At 27.8% G+C, this 19,434-nt stretch overlaps 1 protein-coding gene across 5 annotated transcripts in view; it reads left to right on the top strand.

Moving 5' to 3' along the window:
• The first annotated feature begins 2,907 nt into the window (after positions 1-2,907).
• The window catches only part of LOC101238576 (GRB10-interacting GYF protein 2), an 83,938-nt gene continuing 67,411 nt past the window's right edge, over positions 2,908-19,434 (top strand). For 4 of the 5 annotated variants that reach the window (XM_065800118.1, XM_065800116.1, XM_065800119.1 and 1 more), the window contains exons 1-3: positions 2,908-3,138; positions 12,991-13,023; positions 14,895-15,117. In XM_065800118.1, coding sequence (XP_065656190.1) covers positions 12,995-13,023; positions 14,895-15,117 — 252 coding nt within the window. In that variant the 5' untranslated portion in view covers positions 2,908-3,138; positions 12,991-12,994. The remainder of the gene's footprint in view (positions 3,139-12,990; positions 13,024-14,894; positions 15,118-19,434) is intronic. The other variant, XM_065800121.1, reaches the window with a different exon arrangement.

A 19,434-nucleotide genomic window follows, 5' to 3' on the forward strand; every position in this document is an offset into this window, starting at 1 on the left:
ATCTCTGGTTTGATTAAAACCATTTTGAAAAACATTTTAAAATGTTTAATCTACTTAAAAATTTGATATAACAAAAGATAAATTCCAGAAAATAATTATTTTTTTCAAACCTAATACAAAATTTTTTTTCAATAAAATATATGTGTCTTATGATTGGTTAATGAATATTTATTGGTCATGGAGTTTAACCTAATTTTCAGAGTGCGAATCTAGATAAAAAAGTGGTAAAATTTAAAAAAAAAATTCATTGTAACTAAAGCCTCAACATTTCAAACTACACGGTGTTACCTTAAAAAACGACTTTAGTATTTTCAATCATTTTTTAAATCAATCAAATCATCAATCGCAATTAATTGAAGACTACAGGGTATATAAGGCACATATCACACATTTTAACTTTTGAGATAAATGAAATTTTGTCATTGGAAGTTGCTATGTTTGTTCTTACAGTATTTCTTGGGACACTAAGTGTAGCATAACATTTTTTTGGGTTGGATTTTACTATTTTGCTAACCTTCAGATTTATGTTTATATAGTACGGGACATAACTCAAATAATTAGAAAATGTGACATCTACCCTTTTCCCCCTGTGGTCTTTAATTATTGTAGAGATGTGGTTTAATCACTTTCATCGATTACACCAACCAAGGCCTTGTAATGAGAAATTAAAAATTTAGGCCCAATAAATTGAAAAATTAGATACAGGAACTTCTCCTAATTAAGAATAGTGCAAAAAGTAAAATACATAAATTTTTCTCTTCAACATCCGTTTTGGTAGTTAACATAATTATTATATTTCTCAAGATTAATTTTTGTACCATTAATTTTTTTTTCTATTGATAAGCACCTTGCTGATCGATATCCCTTTTCTTTTGGAAAAGTTGTTTGGATTGGTAAAATTGTAGCAATTCATTCTTTAAATAATCGAGAAAAAATAAAAGAATAAAAAAATTAAAATAAAAATCTATAGCTGTCTCATATAAATTCCTGAACGCAAATGCTTGGAAGAGCGAATATTTTTTTCTCTTAATATTGCATTAAAGCTATTCTATATCCATCTTATATCTTCTGGTGTTTTATCCCTCTTATATCTTCTGGCGTTTTATCCCTCTTATACCTTCTGATGTTTTTTCATAAATCATCAAATTCATCAATCTTCGAAACCGGTTTTTTGTGTTTCCTGGTAATAATATTTATGCTGGTTCGCAAATCTTCATTTTGTAAAATCTTCGTATATAACCTTTTTCTGATTATTTTATAAGGCAAACAATCCGTTTTAACACACCCCACATAACAAACTACTTTGGGCCAATGTTAAAACAACGTCAGAAGCGTTACGCCAATGCTGTTCCGACATTGACTCAACGCGATGTGTTGTTGAGACTTAACGTGATGTGTTGGCTGGGACGTCTTGTTTGGGATGGGACGTTGCATTAAAACTATTAAAAGAATAAATGCGTTTGACATAGAGCCAAGCGCAATTATTTGTTCAATAATTTTAATGTTAACGCTACCTGCACTTGCAGTCTGAATCAGTGGATTGTTAGAGTCAACAATACGGGATTCGCAATAAGGAAAAAAAGGTCCTCCATTTCTAAGATATTTTAGGACTTTTAGATTCTGGTGAGGGGGGGGGGGAGAGATGCATCCCCCCTGGATCCGTCACTGACACTATGTCACAGTGTCATTAAATTTTTAAACTTTCACACAGTCTATGTGAAATAAATCTCAAGTGGTCAATAAAAACAACACATGTGCAAAAAACAAGTTATTTTTACAGACCATGTGAAAATCATTTATTTAATGATGATGTAAGGTACTATGACACATAGTACCATACATCATAAAATGGTTTAGTACCTTACATCATCATTATATGCAAAGTTTGATAAGTGTAGTTTTTTCAGATCATGATTCAATTGATATATTATTTCATAATTGAACTTTCGATTATTTAAATTTTTTTTTTTTTTTTTTTTTTTTGTCTTCTTCCTTTTTTCAACACCTTTTCTGTTTTTTCTTTATACTCATTTTTTATTCTTTTTCTTTTTTCTTTACTTTACCAAATATTTTTTTGTTTTTTTTTCCGTTAAAAAAAGACGTTTGCCATTTGCCAAATTATTGTATATAAAGGCAAGAAAAACATTGAAACTAAACCGAATAATTATTTTGAATGTATTTTATATAACTAAAAATATATTATCTATATTAGAAAAATATAAATCATTAGAGCACGCATCATTAAAAAAGACACTCCAGACGGAAAGGGTGGAATATTAGTATTCGACATTGCATTTAGGATTTAAAAAAAAAAAAAAAAGAAAGACTCTAAAAGTTGAGGCCCTTTTTGGAGTGGAGAACCAAGTCAAGTGGTCCTGTTGATCCCATGTGATAAGGCCTGCGCCTGTCGTAACCGTCGAGTAGTGGTGCCTTGTGCCACACGACTTCTTTAAAAAAAAAAAAAAAATCAAAAACTAATTTGCAATAATAATTTTTATTTATAAATAAACGAATTTATTTAAAATAAATCAGATTCATAAACCTAATAGTTTCAAAGTATCATCAGTAATCCATGCGATCCCAATTGTTAACTTTTAAAACGCCTATTCTAGTGCGACTAATAATGAGTTAATAAGTTTAAATAATCATAAGATACTTGAACTACTTTTTATCAGAAGTATTTGAAGTATTTTTGCTGTAATATAAAAGTTAGCTAAAGTAACGTTCTTTTTACTAGGTTTAAAATAATTGACATATTATTATAATAAATATATATAAAATGATCAGGTGAACTTATTTGAGCAAAACTACTCTAAAAAGTCGTGGAGCGACCAATAAGTTATAGTTATTATTAATTATTTTAGGCAGTTTTTTAATAATAATTTCCGGTAAATAAAATTGAGTTTTGTCATAAAAATTTTGATGAGACAAAGAGCTTTAGTTTAGAACGTTTATTCCATGCAGGATTATAACACGACCATTATTTAAGCAATGTTTTAGAAATGGTCACACTTTTTACAATCATTTACGTGTCTACATTTGTATTTCGTTTTTAGAAAAAGAGAACTACACAACTTTTGCACGAAGAGTGCTTCTTTCGAAAAATAAATAAATAAAAAATAGAATAATAAATATAAGGTAATAAGATTATTATAGTGTGTTTGTGCTGTTTTATTTAAATTTGAAGTTCTATAAAAACTAATACAATTATTGCACTCAATTTTTTGTATGTATCTGAATTATATTCTCATAAACATTCAACCAAGTACGCTTGCAATTTCATAATAATTTAGTTTAATTTTAAATAACTCTGGCTATTTCAATGGTTTAGCAATTAATAATAATAACAAATCTATGCATTCTGTGTTTAAATTAAATATGTCATTCAATTGTAAATATCTTCTATACATAATTAACTTTAACTTTTTAATAAAACTTATCAAAGCTCATCAAGCTCTTATCAAAAATAAGTTGTAAAGAAATACCAGTATTTCATTTTAAATATTTATTTAAAAAATAATAACTTGCTTTTTGCGTAATCTAATAAATAAATTTTCTATAAAAAAAAATCATTTTATGCTCCCTACTAAAAATACTTGAACAAATCACAAATAAAGTTATGCTAAAAACAACAACATAATAATAAAAATAATAAGCAACAAGGGCTCATATTTTGTGATTCTATTATATTTTATTTAAAAGAAAAATTAGCTTAATGCACTAAAATTATATTAACATCTTACTCTTTGTGGAGTATTACAGGTTTCAAATCACATTTTAGGTTATAAGCACATTTTAGATATATCATGGAACTCTAATATTGAACAATCATCATATAAGTAACACAAAAGTATAGTTACTATAATTCCATCATTTGTATAATGAGCATTAAATTTATATTTAAAATAGTGTCAATTAAAATAACTATTGACAATATAAGGTTTCACCAAACAATAATATAAATGTACCACAAGTCTACAAGTTTTACCACAAACTTATTATTATTATTTTATTCATTGTTTGATATTTAAAAGAAATTTTTTTTTGAAACTGAAAGTTTTTCATTAAGAAAAAAGCTTTTACTTTTCAATAAAATAAAAAAAAACTTTATTTAAATATGTAAATGGTAAAAGAGCTTGTAAACTTTAAATTTTTGTAATGATACTTATAATGAATTCAACTCTATTAAAAATAAGTTTTCATTTTGTTGCAGCATTTTGAAGAGTACATTTAAAGTAAATATAGTTATAAATAAACTATATATAATTGAGTTCAAGTGAATTCTTCATTGTGAAGATTGCATTATATAAAGATATGACAATATTGATATTTATAAATTTTTATAAGAAAATTTAATTTACATTAGGTGCAGAATTATTTTTATAAATGTAGTTAAGTTGCAATTTGAGTTTATTTGGTTTTTTTTTAAATATTTTTATTGTTAATTACTATTATTGTTAACTATTGACTCAATAAATTAGAATTTAGTTAGTATAATATAAATTAACATGTAATGGTAGTTTCTGAGGAATAATCTCTAATTGCAGTCCAATGTAAAAAAATGTTATCTCGCAAGCCATAGCTATTCAATGGGTGGTTTAAATAACTTCATCAAAATATTTCAAACTGTATCGCACAAAATATTATAAATATAATTATAATACTCAGTTAATGTATAAAAAACAAGTTTTGATGTTTGTATAATAAAAAATATATAATAAAAAAATGAAATTTTGAAAGTTGTTTTCACAAAACTACATTAAAGTGTTGATTTCAGAGCTTTAATGTCTCTTATCTTCTGTGTTTTTTTTTGCTCTTGCTAAAACTGTTAATTAAACTTTTAAAGAATCAAGAAACATATTGCATAACTTATTTTTGAGATCTTATTAACAAAGTTTTTGTGTTAACTGTGCAAACCTTTACAATATCATCAACATAAACTAGCAATTTTATAGGTATCATTAACTAGCAATATTTTAGGTATCGCAGATTTGAAAAATGTCTTTAGCTAAGTATTTGCAACATATTATTTAAATGAAAAAATGTGAAAACCTTTATGTAATATGAAAACTTTGAATGTCATTTCTTAATTTTGCAATCTTCAATCAACTTTGTTTTCTTCACACATTCTTTTTAGTTATTTAACTTATTGTCAACAGCATAAAGTAATTAGCATAAAATATGTCATAGAGCATGATTACAACAATTAAACAACTTCTACCATAAGGTCTAAAGTTTCTAAAAGATAAGTCACATTGTTTCTTAGGTAATAGGGCAGTTCAATTTATTTTGCTTTTATTTTATTTGTTTATTTGATTATCTAAGCGCCTAATTTGCTTTTGTACAATGTTGTTTCTGATTTTTGTTTCCCTCTGTTTATTTCAGTTAATTAGAATACACAAACCCTTCATGTCAATATCAGTTTAATTTTCTTCATTGGCTTCAATTTCACTTTTTTCATTAAATGCAGAACCTCTCTTTATATCATGCACCATGATGTCATGGTATATCTTTAGGGGTTGTTCTAAGAAAAAAATGTGGGTGGGGTACCCCCGTCATGGAGAAATTTAGCAGAAATATTGCAGAGATTCAGTGTTTTTTTGCAAAACAAACAATATTTACCATAAAGTAAGTATTTAAAAAAAAAAAATCCTCAATTTTTAATTTAGGGGGGTATTAGTGCGGTATGTTGGCTGCTAACTTCCTAAATTGTCGTATTGCTTTGTTACCAAGATTAATACAAAATTGTCTTTTTTAATAAACATTAATGTATTCATGTCAGATATAATTGAATTAACTGACTCTTACACTGATCATATCATTAATCAGATAATCTAGAAAAGTATCAGTTTAGAATGTTGCAAACCAATAGGAATTGTATGGTTTAATAATAAAAAATTTTTAGACACTGTACAAATTTTAATTATATTTACCATCAAAAAGAGTTTTATTAAAGATATTTTAATATTATTCTAAAATCAAGTCGAAACAAAAAAAATAAATATCACAGAGCTATTTTAGTTAGTAGGGCATTTGTTAGGTCACTATATGTTAAAATTGGCTCATAACAGCAGCCTTTTTATTTAGCATGCAATTGTTACTGGTGAGATATTAAAAAATATCTCACCAATAACAATTGTGTTTACATAATACAAACACAGTTGTTACTGTGAGTTTTTATGTCAATTGGAGGTTGATGATCTTGTAATTGAAATATGAACTGCTAAATTAAAATATAGCAATATAATATAGCTAGCAACCCTCTCACTGAGTTGTCTTCTTTCTGTCTTCTAGGATTGTTGTTCACTACTGACTTCTCATGAAAACCATAAATATAATCGATTGCTAAGTTAGCATCTGCTAAGGTTGCTTCTCATTTTCATGCTCATCATTATCTCACTCCTGCTTTCTCCACCTTTACAAATCTCTTATTCACCCCTGTCTAGAATGCTGTTTTGATATTTGGGCTGGTTCTTCTAATAATGCTCTTTCTCTTCTAGACAGGGTTAAAAAATGTACTGCAAATGTAGTTGGATATGTTTATATTCTCTCTCCCACTGTTCTAAGGTTGTGTCTCTTTCTTTTTTCTACAAATACTATCATGGTCTTTGTTCAAAGGAGTTATCATATCTAGTTTCATCAACCAAAACTCATTCTCGCTTGACTTGTCATTCAGCAACTCACAATCATTTACTGTATCTGTCCCTGCATGCTTTATAAAAATTTTCTTAGGTAAGGTGCCTTTGATAAAGCTAAGAAGCCTCATCTGCCTCAAGGTGTCTTATATATATATATATTTTTAAACATCTTCGCTTCCAGCAAGGCTGCAAGCAGCCACTAATTAAAGTTGGAAGTTACTGAAAGAGAAAAGATGAAGATTGTAGAGCAAGGTAACGATTGACAGACAACTTAAAGGATTGCAAATTGTATGAATCAGGAAAGCAAGATGAAGGAAGTGAATTCCAAAGAGCTGATGTTTGAAGAAAAAAACTAGACAAATAAACGTTTTTGGAGCACTTAGGAACAGTCACAGAAAAAGGATGACACTTAATTGAATGACAAGTAACATGAGAATGAATTTTAGTAGATGGCACAAGAGACACTAGCTCTTTAGAGCAGTACCCATTATAGTATTTATAGAAAAGAGAAAGAGAAGCAAGATTACGACGATGTGATAATGGTTGGAGGTTGGCTGCAAGAGCAGGTCTAACTATGTTTACAATGCATTTTTGCACCTTCTCTAAAAGAGAAAGGGCATCATCAGAAGAACCGCCCCAGATATGGCAACAGTATTCCATACAAGGCCGGATTTGAGATTTATAGAGATAGAGAATAGAATCCGAAATAAGAAAGTGACGAGCTTGATAAAGAGATGCAACCTTAGCAGATGCTAACTTTGCAACTGATTTGATATATTATTACCAATAAAAATTGGAAGGAAGAGTTAATCCTAGAAGATGAAGAGTAGATGACTCATCGAGTACATCACCGTTCATAAATATAGGAAGATCTCAATTATTGCGATATCGATTAGCTGAAAAAAATTGAGTTTTATCTGAATTAAAGTTCACCAGCCACCATGAGCCCCATGCTGTAGCAGAAGTGAGATCCTTTTCAAGCTCAAATGCCCCCTCCAAGTAATCAGAGAGTGTTGGTTACTTATCATGACAAGAATAAATGGTAGTATAATCAGCAAACAATGCCACCTTAGATGTGAGAATATCTGGAAGATGGGTAATGTAAATTAAAAAGAGTATAGGGCCAAGGATAGAACCTGGAGGAACCCCTGAAGTTACAGAATAAGAAGAGTGCTGTCCATCGAGGACAACTTTTATACTACGATTGGAAAGGAAGGATTCAATAATCTTAAAGATGGTGCCGGATACACCATAAGAAGAAAGCTTATGGAGAAGACCAGCATGCCAAACTTTATCAAAAGCTTTTGAAATGTCAAGAGCAATGGCCTTAACCTCTCCGCCTTTATCTAATGCATGATAAAACCTATCAGTTATTACTGTTAGCAAATCAGCTGTAGAACGAGAAGATCGAAATCCATATTGATGGTCATAAAGTAAGTTATTAGATTCAAGATGAGAAATTAAGTTTTTGTTAATTAAAGATTCAAAAACCTTGCTTATGATAGGAAGAAAACTAATGGGACGGTAATTAGACGAATCAGATTGCTCTCCAGAATTTTTGAAGATAGGGATAACAGGTGCCGCTTTCCAGCAGGCTGGAAAACAAGACTCTGATAAGCACTTGTTGAATAGTTTTGAAAGTATAGATGACAGCTCCGGAGAACACTTACAATTGTTTCTAGCAGTAATAAACAGACGTCTGTTTTCTGGAGAATTGTTTTGCTGATAAATATGTAAGTAACGGTTTCGATTGGCAATCGCAGCAGCACAGTGTGAGAAAAACCATGGAGGAGAGTGAGGCTTGACCTGGAATCGTTGAGAGGGAACAAAAGATTCCATGCTAGCCTGAATCCACGAAGTTATGTAAGAAGCACATTTGTCAACAGGAAGACAAAAGATACGCAAGGGCCATCACGAAGAAAATCACGGAAAGAGTCCCAGTCAGCTTTACTGTAGTTGTAAGAGGTTCAATAATAGGGGAATTCAGGTGATGAAGAAGAATGAGATATTAGTTTTAGAGAGATCAAACTGTGATCAGAAGCACCTAAAGGTGAATGTGGAGAAACTGAGCACTGACTAGGATCAAAATCAAGACATAAGTCGAGTAGAGAAGGTAAATGATTTGGGTTGCCAGGAAAGCGAGTTGGAAAGTTGACTATTTGAGTTAGGGATTGGGAAAGGCAAAAGTTGTGGGCTTCAATGCCTGCAGAATCACTGACACTAGAGCCAAGCCATTCAGAGTGGTGAGCATTAAAATCACCGACAAGAACTATGTTAGCTGATGGATAAAGAGAGAGGGCTTGGTCAGTATGATCAGAAATAACATCAAAAAGAGTGCAGTCTTTAGATGAAGGAGAGCGATATAGAACAAAGAGAAAGGCAATAGAGTGAAGTGGTGCTAAACGAAAGCACATATTATCAGTGATGGGCACAAACTTTTTTTTATAGTTTAACTAAACTACTAACTAAAACTAAAAAAAAGTAGTTAAACTTTTAGTTACAAACTTTTTATAAAAAGTAGTTAACTTAAACTAATTAGAAATAGTTAACTAAAATTCAACTTTTTTGCGCACGAATCAATTTATTTCAAAAATTAAAAAAAGTTCAGTCACTAGTGATCAAACGCGTCTGCCAAGAGTTCTACGACTTGGCAGTGTATACTGTGGCAGTAACAATTTACAAAATTTCTGAAATCCTCCTCGTTCAACCATAGCTAACGGCTGCATATCTTCAGCTAGCATGAGCACTAGCTGATGTTCGAATTCACTCTGACTTTTCCTAGGCACTGGCAATAAAGGTAACTTGAAAGCAGCATCGACAGTTGCTTATTTTTTGGCTGAAACTGAATAATCATGAATGTCATCATTGTTTTGTCGCTTCTGTCCTCGCGTAGCTTTACAAGCCTCATAGTTATGGTATTCCTTAGAATGATTGGCCTGCAAAAGGAAAAAATGTGTAAAATAAAAATACTGTAGCCTCAGTACCTGTATTTGTTCGTACTAGTATTAAGTAAGTATATAGTCTATCGTTGTCATTCGTTGGTATTTTTATTTTTATTTTTTACTATTACTAGTATTAACTATAGACTACTAATACTATAGTAATAACTAATAATAAACTAAGTTTAAGTATTATTTTTTATTAATTGTACTAAATTAGATAACTTTTATTAATTGTAATTGTATGGTACTTACTCTGACGTGATCGAGAAAATTTGTTGATGAATTTATGTTTCCGCTAACCGTTTTATTGATACAGTATCGACAATTAGCCCTAAAATTTTTTTCATCAGGTTTATCACTTTTTAGTTTAACATCTTTGTAGCACATGTTCACAAGTAAGCTGTTCATGTTATCAATAACAATAACAGATTATTAGATTATCAGTTTGAATTTATGATATTAGCAGACCAAGCGGAAATGATGTTGAAAAGTCCAGTTCATGCACTAAATAAATAAATACATAAAAATAGTAATAACAGAATCCTTGGAGTCCTTGGTCAGGTGGGTGGTGCATAGAAATAGAACGATTTATTTGGCGATATATAAAAAGTTTAGTTAATAAAAATTTAGTTAAACCTTTTCAACTAAACTAGGAAAAAAGTTAGTTAAACTAAAAGTTTAACTTAAATAACAAAATTTAGTTTAACTATTGCATTTAACTAAAAAAAAGTAGTTTAACTAAAAGTTAACTAAAAAATTAGTTAACTATGCCCATCACTGCATATTATATCCTTAATTCAATTTATGAGAGTTTGATGAGCATGTAGATCTTGCATAAATTTTTTTGGTTTCACTAATCTAGCTGTCTTGATAATAATGTTACATATATAGAATGTGTTATCATTGAATTTAAAGACAAATTTGATTTACTTAAAGACAATTATCAAAAATACCAAAGCAAAAATAAATTGCAAAATAAAATAAACATTACATTTTAAGGCAAATATGTTAAGAAAAAAACATTAATGCATAATGTTTAAACAGTAATGTATAAACATAATTATGGAATAATAGACTTTTTGGGATTGATTACTATTATTATCTGGCTATTAAAATGTTTCTCATTAGTAGAATTTATTTAGCCTATAAACTCTGAGAGTTGACATGTGGAAAATGGTGGGTGTTTTTGCCATATGAGCCTGTACCATGAACAAATTTAAGTAAAAATAATTATAAAACACATAATGGTATTTTAAACAAAAATAAAACTAAACTTTTATGTTTTTTTTTTAAAAACTTAAAAAAATGTTGTTGTATTTTTTTGCAAAGTTATTAGTTAAAATAAAATTCGTTTAACAAAAATTTTAGTAAGGTTTCCATTATCTTTTTCCACTTCGGCATAATACATGTATTCCACAGAATATCTATGATTTCCTTTAAAAAAGGTATTGTTTTATTGTAAATTTTGTCATTTTTCATGCTATGAGTCTGATCAGGATTTTGTGATGCTGTAAACCAATAATTCCTATAAAATAAGCAGTTGTAATATACAATCAACTTTTTTCATTTGCAGTATTATTACACATATTGCACTTAATACTTTCATTTTGTTTCAAAATGTTTTTCATCAAGAAGCTCACATGTAAGTTTATAAGCAAACCCTAAATTCATACCTCATTGAAAGTTTACAAGTTTAATCAGGTGTTTGGAATCTATAATTGATGATACAAGTTTATATTTAATAAATCTTAGCTGTAATTGTGAAATCTTTGTTACATGATTGTTTTTGTATTCTTCATATATCTCCGCAAAAAAAATCAATTGTACAAGTTGAGTCACATGGATGTTTGATTAAACTGAATATATTATCATTTCTCATACAGCTAATATTAAAAGATCTCCATATTGTCTGCTCAGTGGCACCCATATCAGAAATAATTTTTTTTAGTATGTTTATTATAGTTAGGACATTGTTTTTTTAAAACACGTCTATTAACAGAATTTCTTGTATAATAATATGCTAAAAATTGTTTCCATCTTGTAGATATTCCTAGAAAGCATAAGAGTTCAAGCATGGTTAGCTAAGTCATAATGTTTAGGCAATCTAACAACTCTATAGTATGAGCTTGTAGATGCATCATAGTCAACAATTTCAGTTATTAACATATCAAGAACTAAAACACATTCTTTCTCAAGAATTTCTATGGCATTCACACATGGCATGCTGCATTAAAATTATGGCGTTCACACATATGACATGCTACATTAAAATTTTTATGGCATTCACACATGGCATGCTACATTAAAATGTATGGTATGATGTAATGATGGGTCTAGTAAATTTAAACAAAGTAGTTTTTCACAACCACTTTGATCATATGTAAATTTCTAATGCTTTGTTTAATTGTTTTGTCAATTCATTTAATGAGTTGACCAAATCGCACCATCTTTACAGCATTATAGAATCAGGGAATTTTTGCCTTGTTTCTATCATAGAATAGCATTTATTCTTGTTTTACTTTTTAAGATGTTTATCATTTTCTTTTGCATAATGACTTTTTCTAATTTTCTAAAGTTTGCATTTAAGTCTTGCATTATTGAGTTTTTATTAATCTCAGTAGTGAATAGTGATTCATACACTCCGTTTATATTTTGGTGTAACATGGGTAAAGATTGTAGGAATTGCATTAAGTGTGAGTATTTTTTGTTTTCATCTTCTCTAGTTTTTACCACTGATTTGCATCAAAGTATACCTAAATAAAATAATTGAACAGACATTATGCATTAGTATGGATTCTACAATGAATCATTTCTAGAATGAATTACATAAAATTGTATTTTTTTATGCTCACTTCACATAAAAGCTTTTGTTTAAAAGTATTCAGTTCAGTCGTTTAACTTTAGAAGTCTAAATAGCTGTTTTTGATTTCTTAGGAAGCATTTCATGGCAAGTCTTTTCTTGGTTCTGATATGACAGCCTACTACAGCATAATCTGACATACTTTTACAAATATTTAATTAAAATTTAATCTTTATTTGCTGTTATTTTTTGGCAAAAAAATGGTGACTAAAACCATAAAAGTTGAATATCCAATCAAAACTGTATTTCTGCTTTCTGAGTATGTAGAATTAAATATTTTTTCAAATGTTTCAACTTTTCTAAAATGTTTCTTGTAAGTTCTGTTTAAGTTTTTAGATTCTATAGTGGATTATATAAATCTAGTTTTATTTAAGCGTAAACAGAAAGTTAATAAAACACAGGTTTCATTTTGAATTTAAAGTTTGATAGCAAACAGCAATTTTATTTATATTTTTTTATATTTGAGTTTTTTTCTTTAAGTATATAGTAGATTTATTTACAGAATAAATTCTAGATCCAAATTATTATTATTTTTTTAAATTTGTTTTAGAAAAATGTCCAGTTTAACATTTGGTCCTAAATGGTAAGTATTCTGATTATTTTATAATAATACTTGTATAATTAATGCATATTTAAATTTGCATATTTTGATTATATTCAACAATATGTTTAAGCTTTTAGAGATGACTGACTTTTACTGCTGTCTAAATTCTGTTTCTAAATGATGAGTGAACCGTATGGTGGTCCATAGATAATTTTCAATATTCCCGAATATTTATAGGGATTACAAAAAACTTAAAATATACACTTGAAATATGATTAATGTCAAAAATTGATACCTCAAACTGTTTTTTAGGAAAGGAATGCTTTTGCAATTACTTCAAAAAAATCCATGCTTGAACATAATGATTGCTTTCTTTTATTGAAGAAAGCCATCATAATGTTTAAGCATAATTTCTTTTAAGTAATTAGCAATTACATTAAAAGTTTAACGCAAATTTTTAATAAAGTTTTGCATGCTTGGTTTTTTTTTTTTTTTTTATTTTCTTTTTTTTCCTTAAAATTGAGTTATGTTTGTTTGCATATTAAAAACACTTTTTAAAAGTTTTGAAAAAAAATTTTAAATTTTGCTGAAATATATTTATATATAACCTAATAAAGTATATTTATATATAACCTAATAAAATATATAGAATTATTATGTTTATTAAAGTTTTTCCTTTTTTATTGTCAACATTCATTAAAAAAGAAATGATTTGTGGTGCCCTCGGATAGTTACAAAAATAGTTCACATATGCAATTATTTCAAGATTATTGTAATTATTTTGTCTAGTAATGTAAATAATTTTTTTTATTAGAAATTATATTTCCACTATAAAAACGTTTGTAATGATTTTTTGATAGATTCTGCACACATTTTGCTTTACTCTGATCTGAATATTTTCTAATCTGAATATTTTTTTCAATGAATAAACTCTAATCTGAATATTTTTTTCAATGATCGCTTTTTATTACATTGTAATAAAGTACTGGGAAATTTTGTAGCAGTTTAATTGTAATTATGGGATCAATTAAATTGAGAATTACATTTGTCAAAACTTGCAAAAAGATGTGGCCAAGTTGTAAAAAGAAAGTATTATATATGTGGTCATATAAAACATGCAACCGCATGCCTTATATGACCACGCCATGCGAAGGCATGATGTTATGTATATAAAATCAATAGTACTTTTAAAATGTTTTACTTTATATTTTAGAAAATTGGAAAAGATTTAAAAAAAAAATTAATGTGCAAGCAACAGGATTTGAACCCAAACCTTGTTCTTCAGAAGGCACACTAATCACTAAGGCACACTAATCTGACAATTTTTAATACTATTTAATAAATAAAAAACGAAATAACTTTATAAAATGGCAAATAAATGGTACTCATAGTAGTTAAGGTGTTTCTGTTAAATATCTGGTCTGCAGGATAAACAATTAGAGTGTTTAAAGGGAAAAAAAATTTAAGTAAAAATTGAATTTTTTGTAAACGTGTTTTAAGTGTACCTCAATCTTTTTTAAATGTACTTTAAACTTATTTTCATAAGACAATTGAAAATGCAAATATATATATTTTCAATAAATGGTATTAGGAAACCTATAATAGTTGCAGGTAAAATACAGTTTTTTACTTTTGCAATAAGTTATATTTTTTATTTCTTACTCACTATATTTTAATTCATTTATACAAATCTCAAGAAAAGGAAGAAATAATTTTATATTAAATATTTAAAAAAATGTATTATTTAATTTAGTTAATTAATATTAAAAAAAAAAACTTTCCATAATATATTTGCATAATAGAGTTATTTTTTCAATTGAACTCATTTTGCAGTAATTTATTATATTGTGGTAGTTTAACATCTTAACCTGAGTTTTACAAAAATATTTAAATTTATACATTTTTAAAAGGGTGCGTGATCTATCCAGTGGTGATAATAATGTTGTTGCTCCTCCGAACACACCACCTCCACGTAAATATAAATTGGCAGAATTTCGATATGGGCGTGAAGAAATGCTGGCATTGCTTAGTGATAACTATGATTTACCACTTGGGCTTAAAGAATTTGAAGATATAATAAATAAACGTCCTGTTCAGCCACTAGCATTTATTCCTGTTTCGGAGGAAGAAGAGGTAATAGTTTTTTTACAATCATGATATTTTTATATTGTAAAAACAGCAAAAGGTTTGTAGAACTATCATGTTTCCTAGATGATATATGGAAATATATTGAAATTTTAAATCAATTTTTTCTGCATAAAATTTTTTGAATTTGTTTTTACTCTTTTCTAAAGACTTTTGTCATCAGCTCTCTATGAAGATTTATTTAGACTTATAAAAGAATTACTAAATTTTAATATAAATTTATATATCATATACACAAAATGCTGATAAAAGTTTATTTTTATTTTTATTATTTCATAGCAAATTTGTACAAGAAAGATTTTTGATTGCTGATTTTCTTATCAAGACTTTTGTAACCACGTTGTTTCTGTCACACACTTTGACTGACTTTGAAATAAATATCACCCATTATATTTAAAACATTGAAAATGCACTTTTAACATGTTAAAATAGGAAAGAATATATAGAATAAAAGTAAAACCAAATGATTTTTCTTTTGACTAGTACTTATTTTTTACTTTTTACTTTTTTTTTTTCTTTTTTTTTTCATAATTTGTTATTTTATTAAATCTTTTTTTTCAATTCTTCAGAATTATATCCTCAATTTTGTTATTCTTTTTTTTTTTTCTTTTCTTTTCTCTGTTAAATAGGCACTACTACTATTTTGATGTCATTAAAATTAATGAATAATATTTAAATAAATTCAAATTTATATAGTATTTATTTAATTTATATATTAAATTATTTACAAAGTTTATATAATAGTTCAGGGCTTGAATTAACGCAAATCTAAACGCTGAAATATTTTTGATTTTATTATTTGGCTCATAGAAGAAAAAAAAAATTTTAATAGAAGAAATTGCAATGGTTCATAATTATTTTATTGTATTTTTGATGATATATGAAACTCAAATTTCATAAAAAAAAACTGTAAATAAATTATATTTTAAACAACTTTCAACAAAATCAGACCTAAAAAGAGCAAATTTGAAAAAAATCAAAACAATGTCTCTTGAGTAATTTTGGTTTAAACTCAATAATTATTTGTTTATAGCTTTATTACTTTATCATTCATTTCTACTAAAAGAATGAAAAAATACCAAAAACAGGACACAAAAATTAAAAAAATCACAAGTTTATACATTAAAAAAACAAGTGTTGTGTTATAAAAATTGATTCATTTTAGTACATCTGAAATCCTAATGATTAATGAACATACACTAAAAATTTCAGCCAAAAAGCTTTTCTTCATCTTGAGCGATCATGTTTTGAAGTTGCAAAAAAAGAATAAAATTAAAAAGTTATGAAAACAATGACCAAAGTTTTCCAATAAATAGAAATTATTAGCAAAAAAATGAAACTGACCAATAAAAAAGTTTAGGTAAGGACATATTAGTAAATATTTTATGCAAAATGTATATATTTTCTGAAAGAATGATAAATTTTGCATCAAATGGTATATTAAGAAAAATGCAAATTTTTTTTTAAATTGAGTATTTTTTTCTTAGTCACCTTAATTAAAATCCCCCCCCCCCCCACCCCTTGTTGCTGTTTTGCGGTGAGAAGGTTTGCCTCAATACAAAATTGTATCTTTTGTACAGTCTGTAATTGCTATTTTTTTAAGATAATGTCTCTCATATTTAAATAATATCTTATAATATTCTTATTTGGCTGAGTTTAAAATATCTTAAGTTACTGATGGGTAATTCCATGTCAATAGACTCATGCCATGTCACCATACACCATACATTTTGCTGATTTTTATACAGTTGAGAGTACTTGGTTAAAGTACTCTCAACTGTATAAAAATCAGCAAAATGTATGGTGTATGGTGACATGGCATAAGAATTCCTTGAAAAATTTAACCTTTAACTTCAGTTTTAACAGATTATTCTATATTCATTGATTTTTCAGAAAATATAAGGATTTTGATCTGAAAGTATATGGATTTCCTTATATGGAAAATGGGGTATGGTCCTCACTTTTTTGTAGCGGAATACTGCGATTGACTCACTACCTTCCAGACTAGCTGGAGCTCTGAAACTCTTGGCATTTCTGTAGTGCCAATAAATGTGCATGTTAAAATTGTAAGACACTGGGGAGAGGGTGGGGCACGTGGTCCACTTTTTTGTAGCGGAATCTTGAGATAGATTTTTCACTACCTTCCAGATAAACTAGGCCCCAACTTTCAGCATTTGTGTAGTCCTAATAAACCTGCGTTAAAATTGTTTCCAGGACAGACGACCAGAGGGTCCATGGGGCTGGAGCACCGAGGGCCATGCCCCACTTATTTTCTCAAAAAATAAAAGATTATTTTTTCCATTTTTAACAACGTAAAGATAACTTTAAAAATATTGTCAAGTATAAACCAAAAAAATACCCCGATAATAAGCAAAACAAGTAATAAGCAATGTATATATATATGAGCCCATGAGATGCATAGTGGTATAAGTCACTTTTTTCAATATTTTGAGTTATTGCCACCAATTGTTAGCATTTATTCTATTACATGGCAGAGTGGTATAAGTCTAATGATATCGATAATGATGCTGGAACTGTTTTTTGTTATGCTCCTCACTAAACAGCTGTTTTTGTTCACAGCCATAGTGATATTAGTCAGACTTCTCAAAACTAGATAGGAGTGACTTTTACCACTATGCATCTCAGGGGCTCATATATATATATATATATATATATATATATATATATATATATATATATATATATATATATATATATATATATATATATATATATATATATATATATATATATATAGGAATAAAGAAAATATCTTTATATTATCATGTATAATATTGTATACTTAAAAGAGTGCTTAATAGTTAAACTAGAGCTATATAGTATATATGTTACTGTTACCCGCAGTACCAGGAATTAGCTAAATGCTAATGTTTATAATATAATTTAATATTGCAACTCTGAGTTTCATGTGTTACCACAATCATCAGGCAAGTAGTAAAAATTTAATTTTGCTCTGATTTGTTTAGTGGACGTTATGGTTTATATTTGTATTTTGGATCGTTACGGGACGGAAATTGATTAGTAGTTAGGTTAATAATAATATTAATTTGTTTTTAGTTGGCTAATAGTTATAAAATAGTTATATGTTTAATGTTGTTTAAAATATTTTTTATGTGATAATGAATAATATTTATCATATTATTCATCATTGTTTTATTTGTGTATTAAAAAATGATAATTAAAATTGATATAAAAATATATATAATACTATGAAATATATTACAAAAGCTGTGCATGTGAGTAATTTATTAGTTAGCCTAGAGATATATGGAGTAGATTAATGTAATTATTTTTAGTTGTTAGTCAGGTTTGTAGCGAGCTTTGTAATTTATTAATAAAAATTTATTTTCATAGCGGCATTTTGATATAATTTCGGTTCTTTTATTTAACAGTTCTTCAGGTTTTGGATATGATATAATAGTAAATTTCTCATACAGACATAGTGGGCATCTTTTGGAAATATTTGAATAGGGGGGAGGGGGTACAGACTTCAGAATAGACCATGTTAGCATAGGGGTTTCATTAAAATTGTTTTTTAAATCTCAGACGTAGTTTAATAGGGCGGTTGACTTTTTGTATTTAATATTATTGAATGATTTGTGGTTGTTATACCTGGTTTTCCACTTACCTTCCGTTAATCTGATATAAACTTTGTTGGGTTGGTTTTTTTGCTGCGATGATGCATTTATACATAATATTTGTGGATTCGCACTTACCATTCAGGGGGCATTTTGCTTTGTTTCAACAATTGCATTTTGGATCATTATTTTCAATTCTAGGGAAGATAATTTTTTTGTTGTGGTTTTTTATAATTTTTTCTATATTTTCAGTGCAACTGTAGCTTACCTTTACATTGTTTCTGTTTAAGATACTCCCTTAAATATCAGATCAAAACAAAAAATACCCAAAAAAAATCGTAAACGCAATATCATATGGTTCAACCCCCCATTTAATAAAAACGTGTCTCCACAAATGTTGCAAAAATGTTCTTGTATTTACTAGAAAAAAACTTCCCTAAGACACACAAACTTCACAAAATCTTAAACAGAAATACTCAAACAAGTAATAAGCAATATATATATATATATATATATATATATATATATATATATATATATATATATATATATATATATATATATATGTATATACATCAGGCGCTATACTTGGAAACAAATAGCGGTACCCCCACCCATTCCGGAGAAATTTTGCAGAAAATTGGCGTTTTTTCGCGAAAAAAACAGTATTTGCCATTAAAAACATTTTTAGAAAGAGAAGAAAAAA

This window comes from Hydra vulgaris, chromosome 06 (genome assembly GCF_038396675.1).
Source record: "Hydra vulgaris chromosome 06, alternate assembly HydraT2T_AEP".
Classification (NCBI taxonomy): domain Eukaryota; kingdom Metazoa; phylum Cnidaria; class Hydrozoa; order Anthoathecata; family Hydridae; genus Hydra; species Hydra vulgaris.